This window comes from Marmota flaviventris, chromosome 11, assembly GCF_047511675.1.
Source record: "Marmota flaviventris isolate mMarFla1 chromosome 11, mMarFla1.hap1, whole genome shotgun sequence".
Taxonomy (NCBI): domain Eukaryota; kingdom Metazoa; phylum Chordata; class Mammalia; order Rodentia; family Sciuridae; genus Marmota; species Marmota flaviventris.
The window spans coordinates 17,985,310-18,007,479 of NC_092508.1; the positions used below are offsets into that span (position 1 = coordinate 17,985,310).

A 22,170-nucleotide genomic window follows, 5' to 3' on the forward strand; every position below is an offset into this window, starting at 1 on the left:
CCAGGGCTTTCCTTTGCTACTGCTCAAGAGGGAGTTAATTTCCTTTTAGCACCCTCAGTGTGTAAAACTACTGTCTCTTCAGGAGCTGAACAAGCGTCTGACTGCTCCCCCTGCGGCTTTTCTCTGTCACTTGGATAATCTGCTTCGCCCATTGTTGAAGGACATTGCTCACCCTAGTGAAGCGACCTTCTCTTGTGATCGTGTGGCAGAGGCATTGATTCTACGGGTGCGGAGTGAGCTTTCTGGTCTCCCGTTCTATTGGAACTTCCACTGCATTCTAGCTAGTCCTTCCCTGGTAAGTTCAAGTCAGATTTGGGGTGGACGTCAGGATGCCAGCTGCTTGAGATGCAGCTTTAGGAGTCTTTATATTTTTGTAAACCTTGTTTGAAATTCTTCTCCAATCAGAAAACTTTCCTTGACCAGACAGTGGCAAATAAGAAAGATTTTTGACTGGTATAAGCAGGGGTCAGACCTACATACTTTATTCAGGGACTTTATTCATTAGTTTATTTATTGAACTACCTATGTGCTGCTTATTACTGAGTATCCCAAAACGTGTGTGTGTGTGTGTGTATACATATGTATATGGCTTCCTCCTGGAGTTTATACTAATGAGGAGACAGAAAGGAAATTATGATAAAGTGTGTTAAGTTCTGTCACTGAGACAGGCCCCAAATGGCTTGAGGATTAGAGAAAACCTCTTTGAAAAGTGAATTTCTGAGTTGTTTTGATGATGATTTGGGATAAAATAAAGAGAAAAATCATTCTCAGCAAACAGGTATGGAGATGTGTAAGTGTGGACCGAGTTCAGGAACTTTATAACCGTAGTATAGATAGGAAGGCATGAGAAATGGGGTGGATTTAAAATAGGGGTTTTTACATGGTTCTACTTGTGTTTTATCAGGACTGCTCATAACGGTGGACTAAGTGCTGATGTTAGTTATTTTCTGAACATTGTCTGATCTTTTAATCCTAATGACTGTCCAGCAAAATATGTATTACTGTCCTCATTTTCCAGAGCAGGAAACTGAGATTGAAGGTAACTTGTCCAAAGTCATCCAGGTTATAAATGAGTGAGTTAGAAATTGAACTCCAGATCAGTCAAGTCTGAAGGCCCACTTTAGGGACTAGGAGAGTCATTATCTTCTGCTCACTTGTAGCTTTCGTGCTCTAAGAGCTTTTATTAGAAATTAAGCATTGAGCATTGAAAACTAGTTTTCATGAATAACAAACAGGGCTTATTTTAGTAGCACTAGAGGTCAGGGTGTTCTCTGTGGGAGGACTAGGGGACAAGTTTCTCAACAGAGGGATCTGCAGAAAGTAAGCATCATTTCCCAGCCTATGTGTTTAGTCTCCCACAGGTGGAATGATGCTCTAGCATCCCTATATGACTATGAATGGAACAAAAGACATTTTTATAAACTGTTCACTGATGTTTATTCATGAACTGGAACCCAGTAAAACTTGACTTGAGTGCTAAGAGAACTACTTCTCACTCATTTCTGTATTTCTAAGGCCAATATATTGCCTAGCATGTAGTCAGTCAAATTTGTGGATTTTAATTGAACTTCTTGTGAAATTTTCCATCCTGTTTTAGATATAGAATTTACCTGTATCATTTAAATCCCTCATGACTTTTTCTAAGTGACACCAGGTGGCACTGTTCCCTCAAGAATGAACCCAAATATTTCCACAGCCTTTGGGAATCTTAAGTGATATCTAATTTCACTTTGCTTTATATGGTTCTACACACAGGATAGTGTGACTTTGGAGGCAGCTCTTCTTGGAGGCTGATGGACTCCAACAGTTTCTTCTTTCCAAAGAATATAGTGGGCTTGGGATATAACTCAATGGTAAAGCATTTGCCTAGCATGTGCCAGGCCCTGGGTTTGATCCTCTGCACCACAAAAATAAATAAATAATTTTTAAAAGGATACAATAAAAGAGCACTTGTTTAATATTATTATAAGTAAAGAAATATGTGGAGAAAAACTAGTACACTATTCTAATTGAGGAGCTATAGTAAGAGAAGAAACCAAAAAAAAAAAAAAAAAAAAAAAATGTGTTAGGTGGGTGAGCCTTGATTGGCTATGGGCAGAAATTTGCTTTGAACAATTGATTAACAATTGTATTTTAAGTGAAAATAAAATACTCATCATTAAAAAAAGAGGAATGTCATTCCAGGGAAACCCCCGAGCCTGGGGAACTATAGGGAAGAGTCATAGCCGCAGGCGCTGGCAAGGGTGTAGGCAGATGCTATTTCAGGCTTCTGTGTGTGTGTCTGTGAGGTCATGCGGTTATAATTTTTGTTTATTACTCATTCTTGTGATAGTTTTCACTTTTTTTTTTGAATGGGTAATTCATCCAAAGTCAAACATTTCAAACAGCATTTAAAGGTTTACAGTGAGAAAACAGTCTCCTTTCTGCCCCTCTTCAGTCCCTCATTTTCCTTCCTTTTTTTGTTGGGGGGTTACTAGGGATTGAACTCAGGGGCATTCAACCACTGAGCCACATCCCCAGCCCTATTTTGTATTTTATTTATTTATTCTAATTTGTTATTCATGACAGCAGAATGCATTTCAATTTATAGTACGCATATAGAGCGCAATTTTTCATGTCGTGTTATCTATAAAGTAGAGTCACACCATTCGTGTCTTCATACGTGTACTTGGGGTAATGGTGTTCATCTCATTCCACCATCTTTCCTACCTCCATGCCCCCTTCCTTCCCCTCCCTCCCCTTTGCCCTATCTAAAGTTCCTCCATTCCTCCCATGCTCGCCCCCATCCTCATTATGGATCAGCATCCACATATCAGAGAAAACATTTGGCCTTTGTTTTTTGGGATTAGCTTACTTCACTTAGCATAATATTCTCCAGCTCCATCCATTTACCTGCAAATGCCATGATCTTATTTTATTTAGAGACAGGGTCTCACTGAGTTGCTTAGCATCTGGGTTCTCCTGCCTCAGCATCCTCAATCGCTGGGATTACAGGCGTGATTGCACCACTGCACCCAGCTTCATTTACCTTCTTTAAAGCAACTGCTGATATTCCTTTATCAGCTTCTTGTAAATTCTTTAAAAAAGCTCTATGTAGTGTGTGTGTTTTATGTACATACACAGTCAAATACATATTTACAAATACATGTATAGTTTTACAAATGGCATCATGCTGTACACTGCTCAATGTGTTGACTTTTTCACTTAATTATATAGAGATCATTCATGTCAATATGTTTAGAAAACCTGTATAATATTTTTAAATGGCAACTTAGTATTTTATAGTTTTATCAATATGTATTTAATTGATCTGCTATTAGTAGACATTTTTTATTTCTAGTGTTTTGTTATATACTGTGAATATCCTTACATTTATTTATTCATTTATTTTTTTGTGGTGGTGAGGATTGAATCCAGGGCCTTTTGCATGCAAGGCAAGCACTTGTATCACTAACCCTATATTTACTTTTTCTGTGTATAAATGCATAAGTAAATTTCTGAATGTGGAACAGCCAGGGCAAGGAGTATTTTTATCTTTAATTTTGCTAAACCAATGCCAGAGTATTCTCCAGAGACCTTCAGTCCTACCAGCCATAGAAAGAGTAGGAGAATACCTAATTACCTACAGCCTCTACCACATAATGTGTGCATAATAACAACTCAATGGTTCTTAAGTTGCTGCAGGATATTGTGGAACATATGAGGTTTGGGGTCTCTGCTTTATAACTTTGAGCTGGTCTCTACTTGTGATGAACTTCTCATCTCTTTTCCTCCTTCCTACTGTATGCTCTTTGTAGTATCTAATATAATTCTTAATGTTCTATATTTTTCCTTTCAAATTTGTCACCCCTTTGACCATTTTATGATCCCAGGAGTCATTTCTCAAGGTTTTTAGTGGTAGAAAGCATAGGCTTTGGAACCAGCTGACTTGATTTTGTAATTAATCCCAGCACTTTCATATTTCACCATTTATGTTTTTTTTCTTTAGCTATAAAATGGAGATACCAATTACAATCTTTTTACAGACTTGTAAGGATTAAATGAAAATATGTGTAACATTGCTCGACTTTAAGTATTACATTGTATCTGTGAGAGCAAACAGTTAACTCCATAATTTTTCTTTTTGAAAAAGACAAGGACCATGAAAGTAGTTGAAGTCAAGACATTTTCATATTGAAGTTATGTGAGAGTCAGGACTGGAATCTAGGTCTCCTGCTCTCTAGTCTGTTACCCATTTCACTGTGTCACCTGATATGATTCATCTGGAGTTGAAAACTGCTATTCTGTCTCCTGCCTTGTGAGCATTTCTGTGGGAAATCAGAAGACGTTGGGGGAAATTCTAAATGGTTGAAGATTGGCAACTTCTGCTCTGTATCTACCGCACTTCCTAACCTCTCTAACTGTTGGGCGTTCTTGGAGAGCAGAGGTCCCAGAGCACATGTTAGGTTCCTGGTAAGTATTGGTTGAATTGATTTGTGACCTGCATCTCTTTATCCTTTGCTGTCTGTAAGTGAAGGGGAGTATCCTGACCTCCTAAAGCACATCAGGATTTTTCCTTGTAATGTCTGTGCATTTGCTTTGATCTGTTTACACATTTGCGCCATTCTTCCTTTTTTTTTCTTTTACTTTTTAGTTTTAGGTGGACACAATATCTTTATTTTACATTTATGTGGTGCTGAGGATCGAACCCAGTGCCTCATGCATGCCAGGTGAGCACTCTACCACTGAGCCACAACTCCAGCCTCTGCACCATTCTTTCTTATGACCATTGATACATATTTTCAAGATTTCTATCCAGAACAGAGCAAAGCTATCTGGTTTAAGGGAAATCATTTTAGTGTTCATTTAACTTTGAAAGTAATTATACCTCAGTAATTCAGAAGGTATAACACAATCCTATGAAATTATTACTATTTATTTATTTATTTATTTATTTCCTGAGGGTTGAACCTTGGTTCTTGCACATGCTAGGAAAGCACTCTACCACTGAGTTACATCCCCAACCCTTTTTAAATTTTTTATTTTGAGACAGGATGTCACTAAGTTGCCTAGGCTGGCCTCAAACTCACAATCCTCCTGTCTCAGCCTCCTGAGTTGCTAGGATTATAGGTGTATACCCTATGAAATTATTCGAGCAGATGAAAAGATGAAATATGTACTGATTAAACTGTTGCTGTTGCTGCTATATAGACATTAGGGTCTGATAGATCTTTTGAGTAGCCTGGTATATTATTATCATATTTAATTAGACATAACATTGATTAAAACTTACCATATTTCATGATATATTCTGCACCACTCGGAGAGATTGCTATTAAGGTGTCCCTTTACTCCCTGAGAGAGGCTAATTATTAACTTTAGGAGTACCTGTTATTTGAGTGGTGCCACCAAATGCATGGTGTGGTTGCTTCAGCAGTGATAATTATTTTCAACCCAACTCACCAAACCTAGCCTGGCATTTAACAAATATTCAACTTTTTATCCCTCCCGATCTACTTTAACCAGGACCAAACTTAACAAAACTATTTCTAGGAAAGAGAATTGGGTCTAGAGCATAAAAATCTCCCCCAAACTGCACTTCCGCCACATTCTGAGCAGTACTTCTTGGAGACCTAAATGTCCTGAAGACCTGAGTTAGGAGGCAGTGCCAGGTTGGGGTGTGCTGTGTGATAGAAAGAAATAACGAACATCTAGAGTTTGACTTGGCTTCTGACCTTCCACCCTATGCCAGCACCACTCTCTCTCTGCCCACTTCCCCACATCCAGTCTTTCCTAATTGATTATTAGAGAAATGTGGAAAAAAAGTATTTTCCATATAATTTGAGTCACAACACAAGTAGAAGTTTTAGTGGTAACTTTTACCTAGAAAAATTAATGGAAAATGAAAACACAAGAGTCTGAAGAGCTCAGACTTCTGGTCCTGATTCAGATTAATCTGGCTTGCACATCCTATGAGAATCTCTGGTACCTTTTCTTCATTTCAAGCCTGTGTTGGGGTATCCTGTCTAAAGTCTTCCTTCCTGTTTATTTATTGTATTTTGTTTTCAGTGCTTAGGATTGAACCTGGAACCTCATGTATGCTAGGCAAGTGCTCTGCCACCAAGCTGCACCTCTAGTCTTAAATTGCTCCCTTTTAGGACTAAGACAGGGGTTGGTATACTGTGGCCAGCAGGCCAAATCTAGCTTATTGCCTCTTTTTGGAAAGTTATATTGGAACACAGCCATCTCCTTTGTTTACATATTGTCTGGGGTTGCTTTAGTGTGCCACAGCAGCAAAGTTGAGTAGTTGTGTCAGAGACTGTATGGTCTACAGAGTGGAAAATATTGACTATCTGGCTTTTTCCATAAAAAATCTTCTTGACCCCTGATCTGGAGTACCACTTCTTAGTTCCTTCTTTAATTTGTGTCCTTCAGGGGAAAAAGAAAGGAACTCTGGTAGCATCCCCAAGCCACAAATAGGTGATTGACTTAGTTATTTTCTTTATTTATTTTTTAATATTTATTTTTTTAGGTTTAGATGGACACAACAAATGCCTTCATTTTTATGTGGTGCTGAGGATCAAACCTGGGTCCCGCCCGTGCTAGGCGAGCACTCTACTGCTGAGCCACAATCCCAGCCCCTAGTTATTTTCTTTGAGAGGCTAATGGACACCTTGCATGGGTGAATTAAATGATTATTCTGTACAGCTCTACATTATCATATGAGAGCATCATTATAGCTGCACTATAGTATGGCTCTGCTAGCATCCTTCTGTTTTATTAATTTTATTTTATTTTTACACAAATGGAGTACAACTTTTCATTTCTCTGGTTGTACATGATGCAGAGTCACACCATTCATACAATCATACCCATACATAAGGGTGATAATGTTTGTCTCATTCCACCACCTCCCACCGCCATACCTTCCCCTTCCCTCTCCCCACTCTGCTCATTCCAAAGTTTCTCCATTCTTCCCTTGCCACCTGCTCCCCTCATTATGTTAGTATTCACTTATCAGAGAAAAGATTTGGCCTTTGTTTTTTTGGGATTGGCTTACTTGCTTAGCATGATATTCTCCAACTTCGTCTATTTACCCGTAAATGCCATAATTTCATTTTTCTTTATGGCTGAGTAATATTCCATTGTGTATTTATACCACAGTTTCTTTATCCATTCATCTATTGAAGGGTATATAATCTGTTTCTATAGTTTATGTATTGTGAATCAAGCTACCATAAACATTGAAGTAGCTGCATCACTGTAGCATGATGATTTTAAGTCCTTTGGGTATAGACTGAGGAGTGGGATAGGTGGTCAAATGGTGGTTCCATTCCAAGTTTTCTAAGGAATTTCCATACTGTGCTAGCATCCTTCTTACTTCTTGTTAAAAGCAAGGTATATTTGAGTGGGTATTTTATTTATTTCTTGGCAAGTCTTTTAGAAATTGACATGCTTTTATTATAACAACAACCTGAGATTCTGCTGCATTTGTGGAAACAGATTGAAATTCTGGGCTATCATCAGCCCTGAAATGGCACTTGATAAATGATCTAACTTGAACTTCAGAGCTCTCAACTTTCTGTTGAATTTTTGTTTTCTGTTATACTCCAGCTGGTGTACTCTGTTTTAGCCACTAGCCATACCTTCTTTGTTTCTTTTTTTTGGTTCCAGGTGTTGAGCCCACAGGTGCTTAACCACTGAACCATATCCCAGGCCCTATTTGCTATTTTTAAATTTTGAAGTACAGTCTTACTAAGTTGCTTAGGACCTTGCTAAGTTACTGAAGCTGGCCTTGAACTTTCGATCCTCCTGCCTCAGCCTTCCAAGTTGTTGGGATTATAGGCATGTGCTACCATGTCTGTCTACCACACTTACTCTCTTGAGGGCTACTTGAATATTCTGCTTTTATTTCTTAACCTCTGCTGAGAGTTGAGCAACTGTATCACAACTGTATCACATCATTGTCTCTAAATCACAACTCTTAAGTTAATCTATCCATATTCTATCTGGGTCATAAAGGCAATCCTTGAGCCTCTTTAATAAATTTATTTAATTATTACGTTTATATTTATGCTTATCTAAATGGATTGCTTGGGGCTGGAGATGTGGCTCAAGCGGTAGTGCGCTCGCCTGGCATGCGTGCGGCCCGGGTTCGATCCTCAGCACCACATACAAACAAAGATGTTGTGTCCGCCGAAAACTGAAAAATAAATGTTAAAAAATTCTCTCTCTAAAAAAAAAATATAAATGGATTGTTTGCCTTTGAAACTATAAATGCTTGTGAAAATATTCTTTGGTGTTTTCTTCTAGTACCTAATGCAGAGAGTACTCTGGAAGCATCTGTTGGCTAACTGATATCTCTTTTCCATCAAAGGTCTCCCAACATTTGATTCGTCCTTTGATGGGCATGAGTCTGGCCTTGCAGGGCCACGTGAAGGAGTTGTCAACATTGCTTCGGATGAAAGATCTAGAGATCCAGGACTACCAGGAGAGTGGGGCTATGCTGAGCCGAGGTGAGAGGACATTCTTTGAGGAATTGGGTAAGGAGTGGGACAGGTAGTCCAAAGGTCTTAGAGAATGGAGAGGCTCATGTGCATTGGGAAATTGTTTCCCCTGGGGTGAGTGTTGGGTCCTGACTAGGAACTGGAGACTTGGTAGTAAGTAGATGACACTTTTTTCTACCTTGAGTACCTGGCTGGTGCCTAAGTGGCCAGTGGAAGCTATAAAGGACAGACATGTCCTAGGAAATGACAAGGGAAGGCTTTGGAAAGGAGCCAACAACTATACAAAATTGTACTAGGGCAAGGTGAACTTGGGGAGTTTAGGACCTTGCAAAGCACCAACTTCAAAGTAAAAATTCCATTTGACATGCCATTTTGTCAATGGAAATGGCAGGAGGATCTCATAGAGCAACTGCTGCCCCTGAACTGCCATTTATTGCCAGTTGCCCTCTCCTCCTTGTGTTTGCCCACATACTCTCAATCCTCCTTCTCTCACCTGGTTAGGGGGGATCTCTGGGAGGGCATCTTTCTGTTCTGGACTCTGTTCCTTTTCATCCAACAGGTAGGAAGCTCATCCTCAGGATCATGTTTCTTTTTCTTTGGCCCTTCTTATTACAGGTCGATTGAAGACGGAGCCATTTGAAGAAAATGCTTTCTTGGAACAGTTTATGGTAGAGGTAGGATAGTTATTTCCTTTCTTCTTCAAATTTGAGCACTTAAAGTGCCTGGGTAGTGCTGGGCATGATGGTGCATGCCTGTAATCCTAGCAGCTCAGGAGGCTGAGGCAGGAGGATTGCAAGTTCAAAGCCAGCCTCAGCACCTTAGTGAGGCCATAAGCAACTTAGTGAGACCCTGTCTCATAATAAAACATAAAAAGAGCTGGTGTTGTGGCTCAATCGTTAAGTGTCCCTGGTTTCAGTTCCTGCCACCCCTTTCCCCACAAAAAAGAACCTGGATGGTGACTTGCATTTTGGGTGGTAGGTGGCTTGTATGGTTGGAAAGCCCTTTGTCTGAAGGGCTATAGAAAATCTGATAAAGCTTGAGATGTACATAGGGAAATGGGGGAAGGAAAGGGGATGAATACAAAAGGCAAAAGCAGACTAATTAACAATTATAAAATATCTCTGTTAAAGTACCTGGGAATTTCATTTGGAATTCTCTAACCTTGGGAAGCTTGAGTGGCCAGTTGTTAACTTGTGCTTATTGAGATCTGAATTGTGGAGTAGAAGTGTAGTCATCGTTACTTGTCCAGTCCCTTCAGCATCTAGCAGTAGAGGAAAGTTAAAAGCTTAGGGCTACCATCTGGGGACTGTCTTGTGGGTGCTGCAGGCCGTGGAAAATCACAGTGTTTATACAAGGGGATTGGCAAAGGAATGAATGGGGAGTAGATAATTGTGGCCTGTCAGAAGCTTCTGCCTAGTTTCCCTTCTAAGGATTAAGCTTGGCCAAAAGAAACATCTGTTGAAGGCCAAACAGTGGGAGTATTAATAATGGTGACCTTTGATAATACCAGTCAATATTGATCTTTTCCTTCTCTAATTCTTAGAGAAGGACTTGTTGGTTATACAGTTAGTATCTTAGTATTATTGCCCCATTTTCTAATTATACATATTACCCAAGTTCCTATGTAAGTAAATAATGCTACTATAATATTGTTATATACAGATTATTCATATTTCTGTCTTGTCCTTTAGGCTAATTGTAAGCTTCTTATGGATAAGTTCTGTGTCTCAGATCTTTTGAACCTGAAATAAACACTTTTCACAGGGGCTAGACGTAAAGCAGGTGTTCTTGATCTGGAACCTTCTGTTCTTTCTGTTCATTGACTGAGATTTAATACTTGAAGTCTTAACACTAGGAGCAAAAAAAAAGTGGGGGGAGCTGAGTACTCAGCCATGTACCGAAGCAGTTTTAACTCTGGAGAAGAAGGAAAGCTTGCATTGCTAAGTCCTGAAACATAATTAATGTCAAATTCTTGGGGAAAGAGAGACTGTTACACCTAAATATGTGACAGAGATTTCTTTTTAAAAAACTCAAGTTTGTTTTTTAAATATTTATTTTTTAGTTATAGATGGACACAATATATTTTATTTATTTATTTTATGTGGTGCTGAGGATCAAACCCAGGGCCTCACACATGCTAGGCAAGCGCTCTACCTCTGAGCCCCAACCTCAGCCCGTGATAGAGATTTCTTAGGCCACTTTTCTCTCAGATGGCTTCTGTATGTGAATCTCTGGGCATTAAGGAGTGTTAACACAGCCTGGAGCTGGTGTACCATTTACCTGCCTCAGGCCCTGAATTAGAGTTCAGGGCTAACTCTTAGCCTTCTCTGCTGGTCTAGCGCCTATGTGCTTTCCAACTTGACTCCATAACGTTTTACTATATGTGCTTTATGTTTCAGCCATAAGAAATGACTTTTGATTTTCCCAGATGCTGTTTTGTTTTCTCTTGCCTTTATGTCTTTATAACATTCTTTCCTTTATCTAGAATGACCAATGTGCTGGCCTTATCTACCTTGTAAACTGTTCATCTTTTAAGTGACAGCTTCAGCTTCTTTGGAAGATCTTTCTGGACTCTCATTATAAAAATAATCCTTTCCTGCTATTAGAGTGCATTGGTTTATACTTTTTTTTTTTTTTATGTCTCCAAAACTGTAGCTTTCTGCTGCTGATCTTTGATTTCTTTCCCCTTCCCACCACATACTGGGGATAGAACCCAGGGGCACTTTACCACTAAGCTAAGTCTCCAGCCCTGTTTATTTTGAGACAGAGTCTCACTAAATTGTTCCAAACTTGCAGTCCTCCTGCCTCAGCCTCCTGAGTTGCTGATCTTTGGTTTCTTTGAGGGCAGGGATGTTGAATGCATTTCTGTCTTCCCAGCATGGATTATAGTGCCTAGAATAAGTAGGTTCTCTATAAGTTTGTGTATGCATATTTTGATAAATCTATGCCAGGGGGAATTGTGTGAATTTTGTGGCAGTGTGGCCTGTAAATACATTGTTGCTTTTAAGGGCTGTATTTGGGGACTTCAGTTATTATCATGGTTTATTTTGCAGCTTTAGATAAATCACTTCTCTCAGAGCCACTGTTTTCTCATTTTTAAAATCGGAGGCTCATCTCTTTCATGCTGCTGGGGGAGGGCTCCATCCCTGTAGAATGGAATGAGAAAGCCATATAATCCAGGTGCTAACTCAGGGATGGTGTTGGTACTTGCAATTAATTACTTTACGAGTTCTGGTCCTCTAGGCACTGGGTGGATTGCAGCCAAGCCTCATAGACTTGTAGAAGTTTTATATATGGGGTCATATAGAGATACATAGCTGAAGCTTTCCGTTTTATAGATGAAAAAAATTGAGTCTCAGAGGTTAAATGACTTACCTAAGATCTGTATGTTTAGGACTTCCCACATTTCTTGACTCAGAGTCTAAAATGTATCCCTATTCTGTTTCTCTACTTTAACTTGTTGTGCACACCAGCTGAGGAGACGTAAGGATAGGGTAATTTGAATTCTTATGACTGTGGGTTCACTGCACTGTCCTCAGAATGTTCTGCATAGCTGCTAGACTGAAAGGACTCTAGAGCACTATTGAGACTATAGAGCTTCATATGGCTACTGCATCTTTTCAGTTACTGTGCTTGCCTGGGGTGCTGCAAACAGGACACAGAAGGGTCATGGGGTCACCCAAGACTGAAATGAAAGGATGTGCCATCAAAATAAGCAACATGGGATAGGAAGATAAACAAACCAGAGAGAGAGCTTGGGATGAAGGCGTGGAGAGGCCAGGCTGATGTCAGAGGGCCACGCGGTCAGTACTTGGGGTCACTCCTATTCTCATTGGAAATATTGCTAGGGAAGAGATTGTAGACAGAGTGCAGGGGCAGTGGGATAGGGAGGTTTCTTGGATATAAGATTAGAAAAAATATTGAAGGATTGAACAGGGATCACTTTCCCATATTTGATCCTTTTTGTTTTTCTCCTCCCCTCAAGAGCCTCTGATTTTTCATTTCTAGGGAACCTAAGGGAGCCAATTGATAGCAGCCTAACTAAAGCAGGAATACTGGCAATGTTGATTCAAATCAAGGCTGGGGGAGAGAGGACTGCTGGCATGATCCTCATGTAGGGCAAGATCCCCATATGGAGCATTTCCCAAGATTAGGCCTAAGAGGTATCTTTTGGAATGGAAGAAAAGTCAAGGAATCGGGCACTGTTATGACAGCAGTTGTAAATGAGTTTAAGATGAAGTTTAGGATGAGTGGCTGCTGTAGCCTTCTCTCCATCTAGTCCACTGGAGGGAGTTTCTTCTCCTGGCCCCATCTGTGCCTCTTTCCCTCCATCTGGTTGCTATCAGGCTATGCGGCTGCTGGCGGGCTCTTTATTTATTTATCCCAGTGTAATGGGGTGAGGAGGGAGCTGGCCTAAGGCTAGCATTCCGAGGCCATGCCACTGAGCCACAGGCGGTTTGCATGGGTGTGTGAGTCACTGGGGCTGCATGCTGCTCAAACCAGATGCGGACAGGCTCAGGGACAGCAGGCAGCCTAAAATAGAGCCCCTCCTTCTGCAGCTGGCAACCTCTGGCCAAGAATCAACCCCTGACACCAAAACCTGGACAACTGTGTGCAGTTGGCTTCCTCTGGGTGGAGGCCCATTGTAGAGATAGATATTTTGCAATTTTCTCCTTCTCTGTCTTTATATGATGATATTCATAATAGCAGTCATTCCCATTGTTGTATTCTGATTGTCTTATAAGGCTTAAACAATCTGTTCAGTGTAATACATTAACCAAGAAATTTGGAGGCTACAGGTAACACTGATTTGACTCAGCATCCTAAATGTAGCCGTGGTCCTTGTATCCTGTATAGTTTTAGTTAATATCTTCATCCCTTTCTGGTTCCAGGCAGATTCTAGAACAGATACTTCATGCTGTGAACATATTCATTGCTGCCCTGGTGAATCTATAGTTCATATCAGAATCACCTGAGGGAGATTGGGAGATCTTTAACCTGGCAATTGCTATCCTGTTAAGTTTATTCACCAAAGATTCTACTTGGTTTCTTTGGCTGGCTTTCCAGCCTTTACCTGCCTCTTGAATGTTAGTTTTACCCAGGTTTTAGTCCTTGATCCTCTCACCCTTTGCTCTTCTCTCTGGGTTGTCTCTTCCAAACCCCAATGTCAACATCATCAGTATGCTACTGAGTACCAATATCATATCTCCACTGTGTTTTAGGCCTGTATTTCTTTTTGCATCCTTGACCTTTCCACTGGGGTGCTCCATAGACAGCACACCCTAACCATGTCCGAAATGAATTATGTAGTCCCCCAACTCTATTTCTCTTTTTACATTCCTTCTCTTGAGAAACTACCACTATCTATTCAGTTTTCTAAGCTGGTAACTTAGGAGTCACCACATGTCCTTACTTTGAAAGCCTAACTTAGCAACTTATTTTTTTTTTCTTTCACTACTGGGGATTGAGCCAGGGGTGCTATACCACTGAGCTATATCCCCAGCCCTTTTATTTTGTTTTGAGACAGGGTCTGAGCCTCAAACTTGTGATCCACTTACATCAGCCTACTCAGTAGCTGGATTACAGGTGTGTACCACCACATCCAGCTGATTATGCCACTCTCCTCCTTAAAGCCTTTTAGTGGTTCCCAGTGGCCTACAGGATAAAGTTCAGACTTGCATGCCACAAAGATCATTTGTGTTTAGTCCTGCTGACCCTTCAGCCTCATCGTCTGTCACTGCATTATAGCACCCTGAACTTCCCTCATCCTAAAGTCTTGGCAGCTTCCTGCTTGTCTTTCTGTTTCAATTCATTTGCCTGGTGTTCTCTTTCCTCTTACCTGTTTAACCTTTCCAACTCTATGTGGACATTGCCTCTCATGTGTGTATTCCATGACAATTTTCCTTTCCCTCAGTCTGCTCTCTTCTTCCAGGTATTGGTATCCTGTTATTCCTATAGCTTTCTGCACAAACCTCTGCCTGAGCATTTGTCATCAAGAAGACACAAGAACAGGAAGGCTAGGGATGGAGAGACAATTGAGTTTGCCAGTCTGACCATTTAGGCTTTTTCATTATAGCATTTATCAGTCCTTCTCATCATTATTCTTTCTTAGCGTGGCTTTCACAGCATACCCTCTTCTGTCTTTCTTCCTGCCTCAATGATTGTTCCTTCTTTTCCTTTACCTCTTACTGTTGGAGTGCCCTAGGACTCAGTTCTTATTTCCCTCACTCCCTTATTGGTCTCAACTAGTCTTATGACTTTATTTTATTTTTTAAATTTACATACTTTTTTAATTTTGTCAGTCTTATGGCTTTAAATACCATCTTGTTGGTGATTTAATCTTTATTATAGACCTTATTTTAAAACTCCAGACTGCCTGTACAATATTTCCGTTTGGATGTCTACTAGACATCTTAAACTCAACATGTCCAAAACTGAACTCTGAATCTTATTCCCAAATTTGATTTTTCAGCAGCCCAGCCCCTATCCATTTTTTCACTGGCCTAGGCCAAAAACTTGGGAGTCATCTTTGACTCTCATCCTTTTCTCACATTTTACATTCAGTCCATCAGGAAATTCTGTTAGTCCTACCTAAAAAAATATACCCATAATCTTACCTCTGCTGCTACCATTGGTTTGAGCCACCATCATCTCTTACCTGTGCTTCGGCTGTAGCCACCTCATTGGTATCCTTGCTGCTACTCCAGGAATGTAGGAGCTTAGCAGGGAGATTCGATTTCAGGGTTTCTTGTGAAATTGCAGTCATGAAGTTAACTGGGAATGCAGTCATTGTAAGGCCTGGGGAATTCACTTCCAAGCTCTCTCATGGGGCTTTTGGCAGGAAGTGCCATTTCTTTACCACATAGCCTCTCTATAGGGCTACTCAGATGACCTGATTCTGGCTTCCTCCAAAGGCAGTGAGTGATCCAAAAGAAAAACCAAGAAAGCAAGATTGAGACCAAGTGGAGCCACAGTCTTTTTATAACCTAATTTCAGAAGTAACATCTGATCATTGGCTAGCTGTATTCTCTTCATTAGAAGTGAGGTCACCAGGTCCATATTACACTAGGAGAGGGTCATTAAGCTCTACCTTTTAAGTGGAGCTGTGTCAAAGAATTTGGGGACATACCTATGCGGATTACATTGCATGTGTGTTCACATTTCACATTCCCACTAGCGTTTTACCCTGCCTATTCTATTTAAAATTGTAAGCCACATCCCTGTTCCTCTGCTCCTGGCACTCCCATTTCACTTTACCATGTTCTACTTTTTCTTTTTTTTTTTAGTAGTTATCATCCAATATATTGCCAAAAATTTATTTATTTTATTATACTTATTGTTTTTGATTTGTTACCCCACTGCTAGAATGTAAGCTCAACAAAGATAGGGATTTGTTTTGTGTACTGGTCTATCTCAAGTGCCTAGAACAGTGCCTCCATGCAGAGTAGACATTTATTAAATATTTGGTGAGAGGATAAAGGAATCATGTCTTCCCATCTTATGAATAGGCCATCAAGTGATCACCTGTTGGGAGTCTTGAGCTTACCCCTATGTGTAAATAGGCAAGTAGCCCAGTTAGCTTGCCATTTTTTGCTGTGTGCCTTGTTTCCTTAATATTTTTGTTTTCTGGGAGGTGTTCTGAACTTTGGGATGAAGTATAAACATTGACTCTTTTGTTATTGAGAGATTACAGACATCTATTTTTAGAACCAGCTAAAAGATGACTACCTCCAAAAAACTAGAGGAATAAGAACCTCACAAAACCTTGGAAAGAAAATTACTCCTAGAACCACAAGGGCTCTACATCCACAGTTAGAGGAGCTTCCCCTTTACCATATACCTCCTGTTCAATATATGGAGGAAGGTAAGCATTCTGAGTGTGTTTTTTCAGAATCTTCATGAGCATCATGAAGAGGATAAGTCTAAATGCATTAAAATATACTCTCTATTATTGTGTATGACCTGAGGAAACCTGCAGTTAATTTATTCTCTCCATATTCAGTAGTATACACATGAATTATACAAGGTTTTATGATCATTAGGTATGATATTATTGTCATCAATAGGCTCACAGTGTTTAGTGAGTGATTTATAAGGGCCACGATGGTAGAATGATTTTACAAAAGCTTCCTGTAAAAAGCAGCACTTGAACTCAATTTTAATGGTTAGTTTAGGTTTGTTTTTTTTTTTTTTTTTAATGTTTTTTAGTTGTTGATAGACTTTTATTTTATTTATATGTGGTGCTGGGAATCAAACCCAGTGCTTCACACATATGAGGCAAGTGCTATACTGCTGAGCTACAACTTCAGCCTCTAGTTAAGGTTTTGATAGGGAGCTATGTGGATGGCATTTTAGGTAGGAAGCACACCGGCAAAGATGCAAAAGTAAGAATAAAAATGGGTGAGGATTAGTAGAAAATGAAGTCAGTGAGATAATAATGAGGCTAAGTTGTGGGGGCCTTAAAAATGCTATGATGAAGAAGTGGTATTTTATTCTGAAGGTGTTCCTCAATGTTTTTCTTCCTGTAACATTTATTTGCCATTTTAGTCCTCATATTAACATCAGTTATGTGCAGCAATTCTCAAACTGGGGCACATCTAGGAAGGAGTTAGGGCATTTCCTCCTTGCAGTTATTAATTACTGTGGTAGACAGTGGGAAGCCATTGAAATTTTCGACTGGAGAACTGACATATGAAGGTGATCTTTTAGGAGGGTCAGGCTGTCAGTGGTATGCCTGAGAGTTCTGAAGAATAGTGGTGCCATTGAGGGACTGGGAAAATCATGGGTGGGGCTCAATTAAATCTAATCTTGGGCATATAAAGGAATGGTTTTCTTTGCTTCAAACACAAATCCACCAGTATTTGCGCTCTGGAATGAAAATCATCTCTGGGGTGGGGGTGGGGATTGCATATGTTTCTCATCTATGTTTCTTCTGACTTTTGCCTTCTATTTGGGGTTTTCTTGCTGTGATTTCTATAGTAAAAGTAACCTAGTTACCAGGGGCCATCATCTTTTCTTTTTGGCCCCCAAAATGGATAAAAGTCCACTTTATTTTCCTTTTACAAGATTTTATAAGGGCCTATAGTTTTGTTTTTTTTTTTTTTTTAGTTGTAGATGGACAAATACCTTTATTTTGTTTATTTATTTTTATGTGGTGATGAGGATCAAACCCAGGGCCCTGCATGTGCTAGGCAAGCGCTCCAACACTGAGCCACAACCTCAGCCCAGGGCCTATACTTTTAACAGAAAATATATTACAATTTTGAGGGGAAATAAAAAGGAAATCAATATAAAAAATAAAAATGGGACAAAATTACTCACTTCCAAAGGATAAGTTTCTAATTTTAAGAATCCCAATAGTGAAGGGCAATCTCATATGCCAAACTTTTTATCCTAAGACACTCAAAACTAGATATTTAAAACTGAGATGGCTTCAGCAGCCAGGGATATATGACAATATGTATATTGGGTCAGATATAAAACAATAGGGAGTTGTAGGGGCCTGTAGGAAGTGAAATCTCAAGTACTTCTGTGTCTGATCCAGATAGGCTAGCACAATTTAATAGACACTCATGGGGGGATTGTGTGTCTTACTGCATTCAGAGGACGTTACCAACTCTCCTAAAATTAAAACTTTTTTTTTTTTTTCTGTTTACCTCCACCAAATACACTGTTAGTCTCTCATTTAATTTTAATCTCCTGTCTGAGATATCTGTTCAGGCCATCAAGATTGATGTCTTATTTTTGACAAATATCTGTAGAAACTCTCATCAGATGGCCTTGTTGATCTATAAGGTTTGTTTATAGGCCTATAAGTTTATAACCTATAAGCTTCTTCATGTACCCCCAGAGCATTTTTTTTTAACAAAGTCAACCTTTTTTAAAATTTATTTTTTAATTATAGATGGACACAATACCTTTATATATTTTTACATGGTGCTGAAGATCGAACTCAGTGCCTCACACATGCAAGACCAGCACTCTACCACTGAGCCATAACCCCAGCCAGAGCATTTTTTTTTAAAGATTCACATAGTCCTCCATTTTACCCTAATGAAGAGTTTCCTAAAAGTCCATTCATTACAGTGTGACAGTTTAACAATGCCTTAGCCTATAACTAGGGGGAAAAAAAAAACAATGACTTTTTTATAAAGATAATTAAAAAACAAAAGATTAAGAACTTTTCAGGGACTGGGGTTGTGGCTTAGCAATAGAGCACTCACCTAGCACATGGAAGAGCTGGGTTCGATCCTCAGCACCACATAAAAATAAATAAAGTAAAGGTATTGTGCCCAACTACAACTAAAAAAAAAATTTAAAAAATAAAAATAATAAAAAAGAACTTTTCATATTTATGCTGAATTTAAATTGTTTATAGGACATACAATTGAGAATGCTCAGGAAAGAGTAGAAAAAAATAAGGTTGAAGCTTAAGTTGAAAAAAGGCCCTATAGAGGGCTGGGGATGTGCTCAAGCGGTAGTGTGCTCGCCTGGCATGCACCGGGCGCTGGGTTCGATTCTCAGCATCACATAAAAATAAAATAAAGATATTGTGTCCACCTAAAACTAAAAATAAATATTAAAAAAAAAGAAAAGAAAAAAGGCCCTATAGAAACAGATTTGGGAATCTTCTGGCCAAAGAGCAATATCTGAAACCATGAGAATAGATACATGTTTTTCTGGGAAGAGCATGGAGAAAGAAAAGGAAAAAACCAAAACAAAACAAAGACCCAGTAGTTGAGATTTGGGGAACCATTCTGATTGGAAGAAATAATAAGTAGGAGTCAGTGAGGGAAATGTGAGAACAATCAGGAATGTGTAGTGATTAGCCAAGAAAGGGAAACTAACCAACATTAAGTTCATACTATGTGTGTGCTAGTCACCATGTTAGGTGTTGTATATAAGTTATACTTTTTAATCCTTACAATAACCCTAGGAGCAGGTAAGATTATCTTCATTTTAAAGATAAACAAGCTGGGCGCAGTGGTGCATGCCTGTAATCCCAGCAGTTTGGGAAGCTGAGGCAGGAAGATCACAAGTTCAAAACCAGCCTCAGCAAAAGCGAGGTGCTAAGCAACTCAGTGAGACCCTAAATAAAATACAAAATAGGGCTGAGGATGTGGGTTAGTGGTCGAGTGCCTGAGTTCAATCCCTGGTACACCACCCCCCCAACCAAAAAAAAAAAAAAAAAGAGTTTAAAGATAAACAAGTAGAGACTCAGGGATGAAGTAATTGGCTTAGGGTCAGTCAGCTGATTTATTCATATTTGTCTTGATTCAAATCCTGTGCACTTCACATGATCAGGGATGGTGATCTGAAGTGCCATGTGCACAAGCAAGATCAAAGAGAATGGGCAGTTGATAGGAAAGATCACCAGGCAATTAGGGATCTTGAGCAGTCTCTGTGATTGCAGGCAGTTAAAGAAGGACAATGGATAAGGCCATGGAGACAATGAGTGGAGAACTCTCATCAGAGAAGTTGCATAACATAAAGGAAATGAGAGACAGCTGGAAAGCCAGTGGCTTAGGCAAAATAAAATGTGAAGGCACATATGGATTTGAAGGCCAAAGAGTAGCCAGTGGATAAGAAGGCGGGAAAAGGGCCAGTAGGAGAGCAAGGATCTATAGGGCTGAGCTAAGGGAAAGAATTTCATTCTTCCTCTGGGATTTATGGATGGTTTGAAAAGATGGGCAATAGTTTGAAGATGGATAACTGGATTTCTGCATACTTCCAGCCTTTCCCCGCACCCCCATCCCCCCGCCCAGGAATTGTAACATTTTTATCCAGTGATTTTAAAGTCCTTTCCAAGGGCATTCAATTTCCCTTACTTAAAGAGAGACATGCACAAGAGGTTCATGAGTTTTATCTCCAACCCGCCCCCACCCCCCCAAAAAAAAATGGGGAGGGAGCACAAATGATACATGATTTTTCTGTTATGACAGAAATCATGAAATGAACAGGAGTAAAAACACAAGCTATATTTCTTTCTTCTTCTGAACTCCTACAATGCTTTGTATCTTTCCTATGTCACTTTTGCCTTGTAAGAATTTCTAGACTTATTTTCCATTAGTTTTTATAGTTCTCAGGGAAGGATGGATTTGCTCATTTGTTTTCTTTTTCTTGCTTTTTTTCTTTTTTTTCCAGGGACTGGGAATTGAACTGAGGGAGACTCTATCACTGAGCTACTGCATCCCCAGTCCACCCTCCTTTTAAAATTTTATTTTAAGATATAGTCTTATTAAGTTGCCCAGGCTGTCCTTGAACTTGCAATCCTGCTGCTTCAACATCCTGAATAACTGGGATCACAGGTTTGCACCACTGCATCTGGTGGTTTTCTTTTCTGAACCCACTGCAGTGCCTTGTAGATAGAAGTACACAGTCAGTGGTAGTAACTTAAACTTAAAAATAACTTCACATTTTATTTTGCCTGGCATTCAGGGATTCTCTTACATTGGTGCATATTGTCTCTAATTATAGAAATGGAAAAAGAAAATGAAAGTATCAACGTACCTTTAAGTGTCACCTGGTCTGTTGGCTTTATAAGTTTACTTGTATACCTCAAGACCTAAAGTAGTCTCTCTCATATTCTTCACACATGGGTGATGTTTATTTTGACTAGTGCGCCACATTGAAAAGAATGTTCTATAGAGACTGAGTCCTTTAGGATGGCAGCTTAGCTGTCCAGGGTTTAGGGAATGAAACTGCAGGTTTCATGGGCATCCTCATCTCCTTTTAGGGAATTTTCAAGGGAGAAATTGCCAGAAGGTCCAGAAAGAGTATTTTTAATTCTTTGTGGAAGATCTATTTGCTTTTTTATTTAGAAGTTTAAACTCTATGTGTACTTATTAGACACCATTGAAAATATTATTAAAAATAGTTTCTATTTAGAAGTTTAAACTCTATGTGGACAGAACTTATTAGACACCATTGAAAAGTTAAAACATTTTTTTTTGCCCTTAAAAGATGGACTTTTGAGGGAGATTAGACCACTAGAATTTAAATATCTATAAGAATATTCTTGCCGGGCATGGTGGCACTCGCCATAATCCCGCAATGGGGGAGGCTAAGGCAGAAGGATGGCCGGTTCAAAGCCAGCCTCAGCAATTTAGCAAGGCCCTAAGCAACTTAGCGTGACACTGTCTCAAAATAAAGCATAAAAAGGGCTGGGGATGTAGCTCAGTGGTTAAGTACCCCTGGGTTCAATCCCTGATATCTAAAGAATATTCTTTTTTTTTTTTTTTTAATATGGAACACTTCATGAATTTATGTGCCATCCTTGTGCAGGAGCCATCCTACTCTTCTTTGTATCATTCCAATTTTAGTATATGTCTGCCAACGCAAGCACAAGAAGAATATCCTAAATACTGTGTGTGTGTGTGTGTGTGTGTCTGTCCCCGGAGAGGAAGAAGAAACAGACTCACTGGATGGGATCTGGGATTCATACCAGGATTCTTAGGATAAGGTATTGCTGGAAGAGGTGAGTCTTGAGCTAAGAGTTTGGAGGATTTTGTGTGGTGAATGGCTGTCAATGGAAAAGTCACAACTAGGTAGTTTATACAGTTACGCCTTGGGACTCTCCATAGGTGTAGTGGTTTGAGGGAATCCTTCAAAAGCTCTTTGGCTTCTGTTAGTCTTATGCTTAAAGCTTGAACAATTCTAATGAAAATTAAATCTGATCTAAAAA

General features: G+C 39.5%; 1 protein-coding gene and 1 non-coding gene across 4 annotated transcripts in view; one reads left to right on the forward strand and one right to left on the reverse strand.

Moving 5' to 3' along the window:
* The window catches only part of Nhej1 (non-homologous end joining factor 1), an 88,370-nt gene that overhangs the window by 3,719 nt on the left and 62,481 nt on the right, over positions 1-22,170 (forward strand). For 2 of the 3 annotated variants that reach the window (XM_027942000.2, XM_071619607.1), the window contains exons 3-5: positions 83-295; positions 8,357-8,495; positions 9,102-9,160. In XM_027942000.2, coding sequence (XP_027797801.2) covers positions 83-295; positions 8,357-8,495; positions 9,102-9,160 — 411 coding nt within the window. The remainder of the gene's footprint in view (positions 1-82; positions 296-8,356; positions 8,496-9,101; positions 9,161-22,170) is intronic. The other variant, XM_071619608.1, reaches the window with a different exon arrangement.
* LOC114097981 (U6 spliceosomal RNA) lies at positions 21,726-21,829 on the reverse strand. Its single transcript, XR_003583647.1, has one exon. It is a non-coding gene; the product is annotated as a U6 spliceosomal RNA (small nuclear RNA).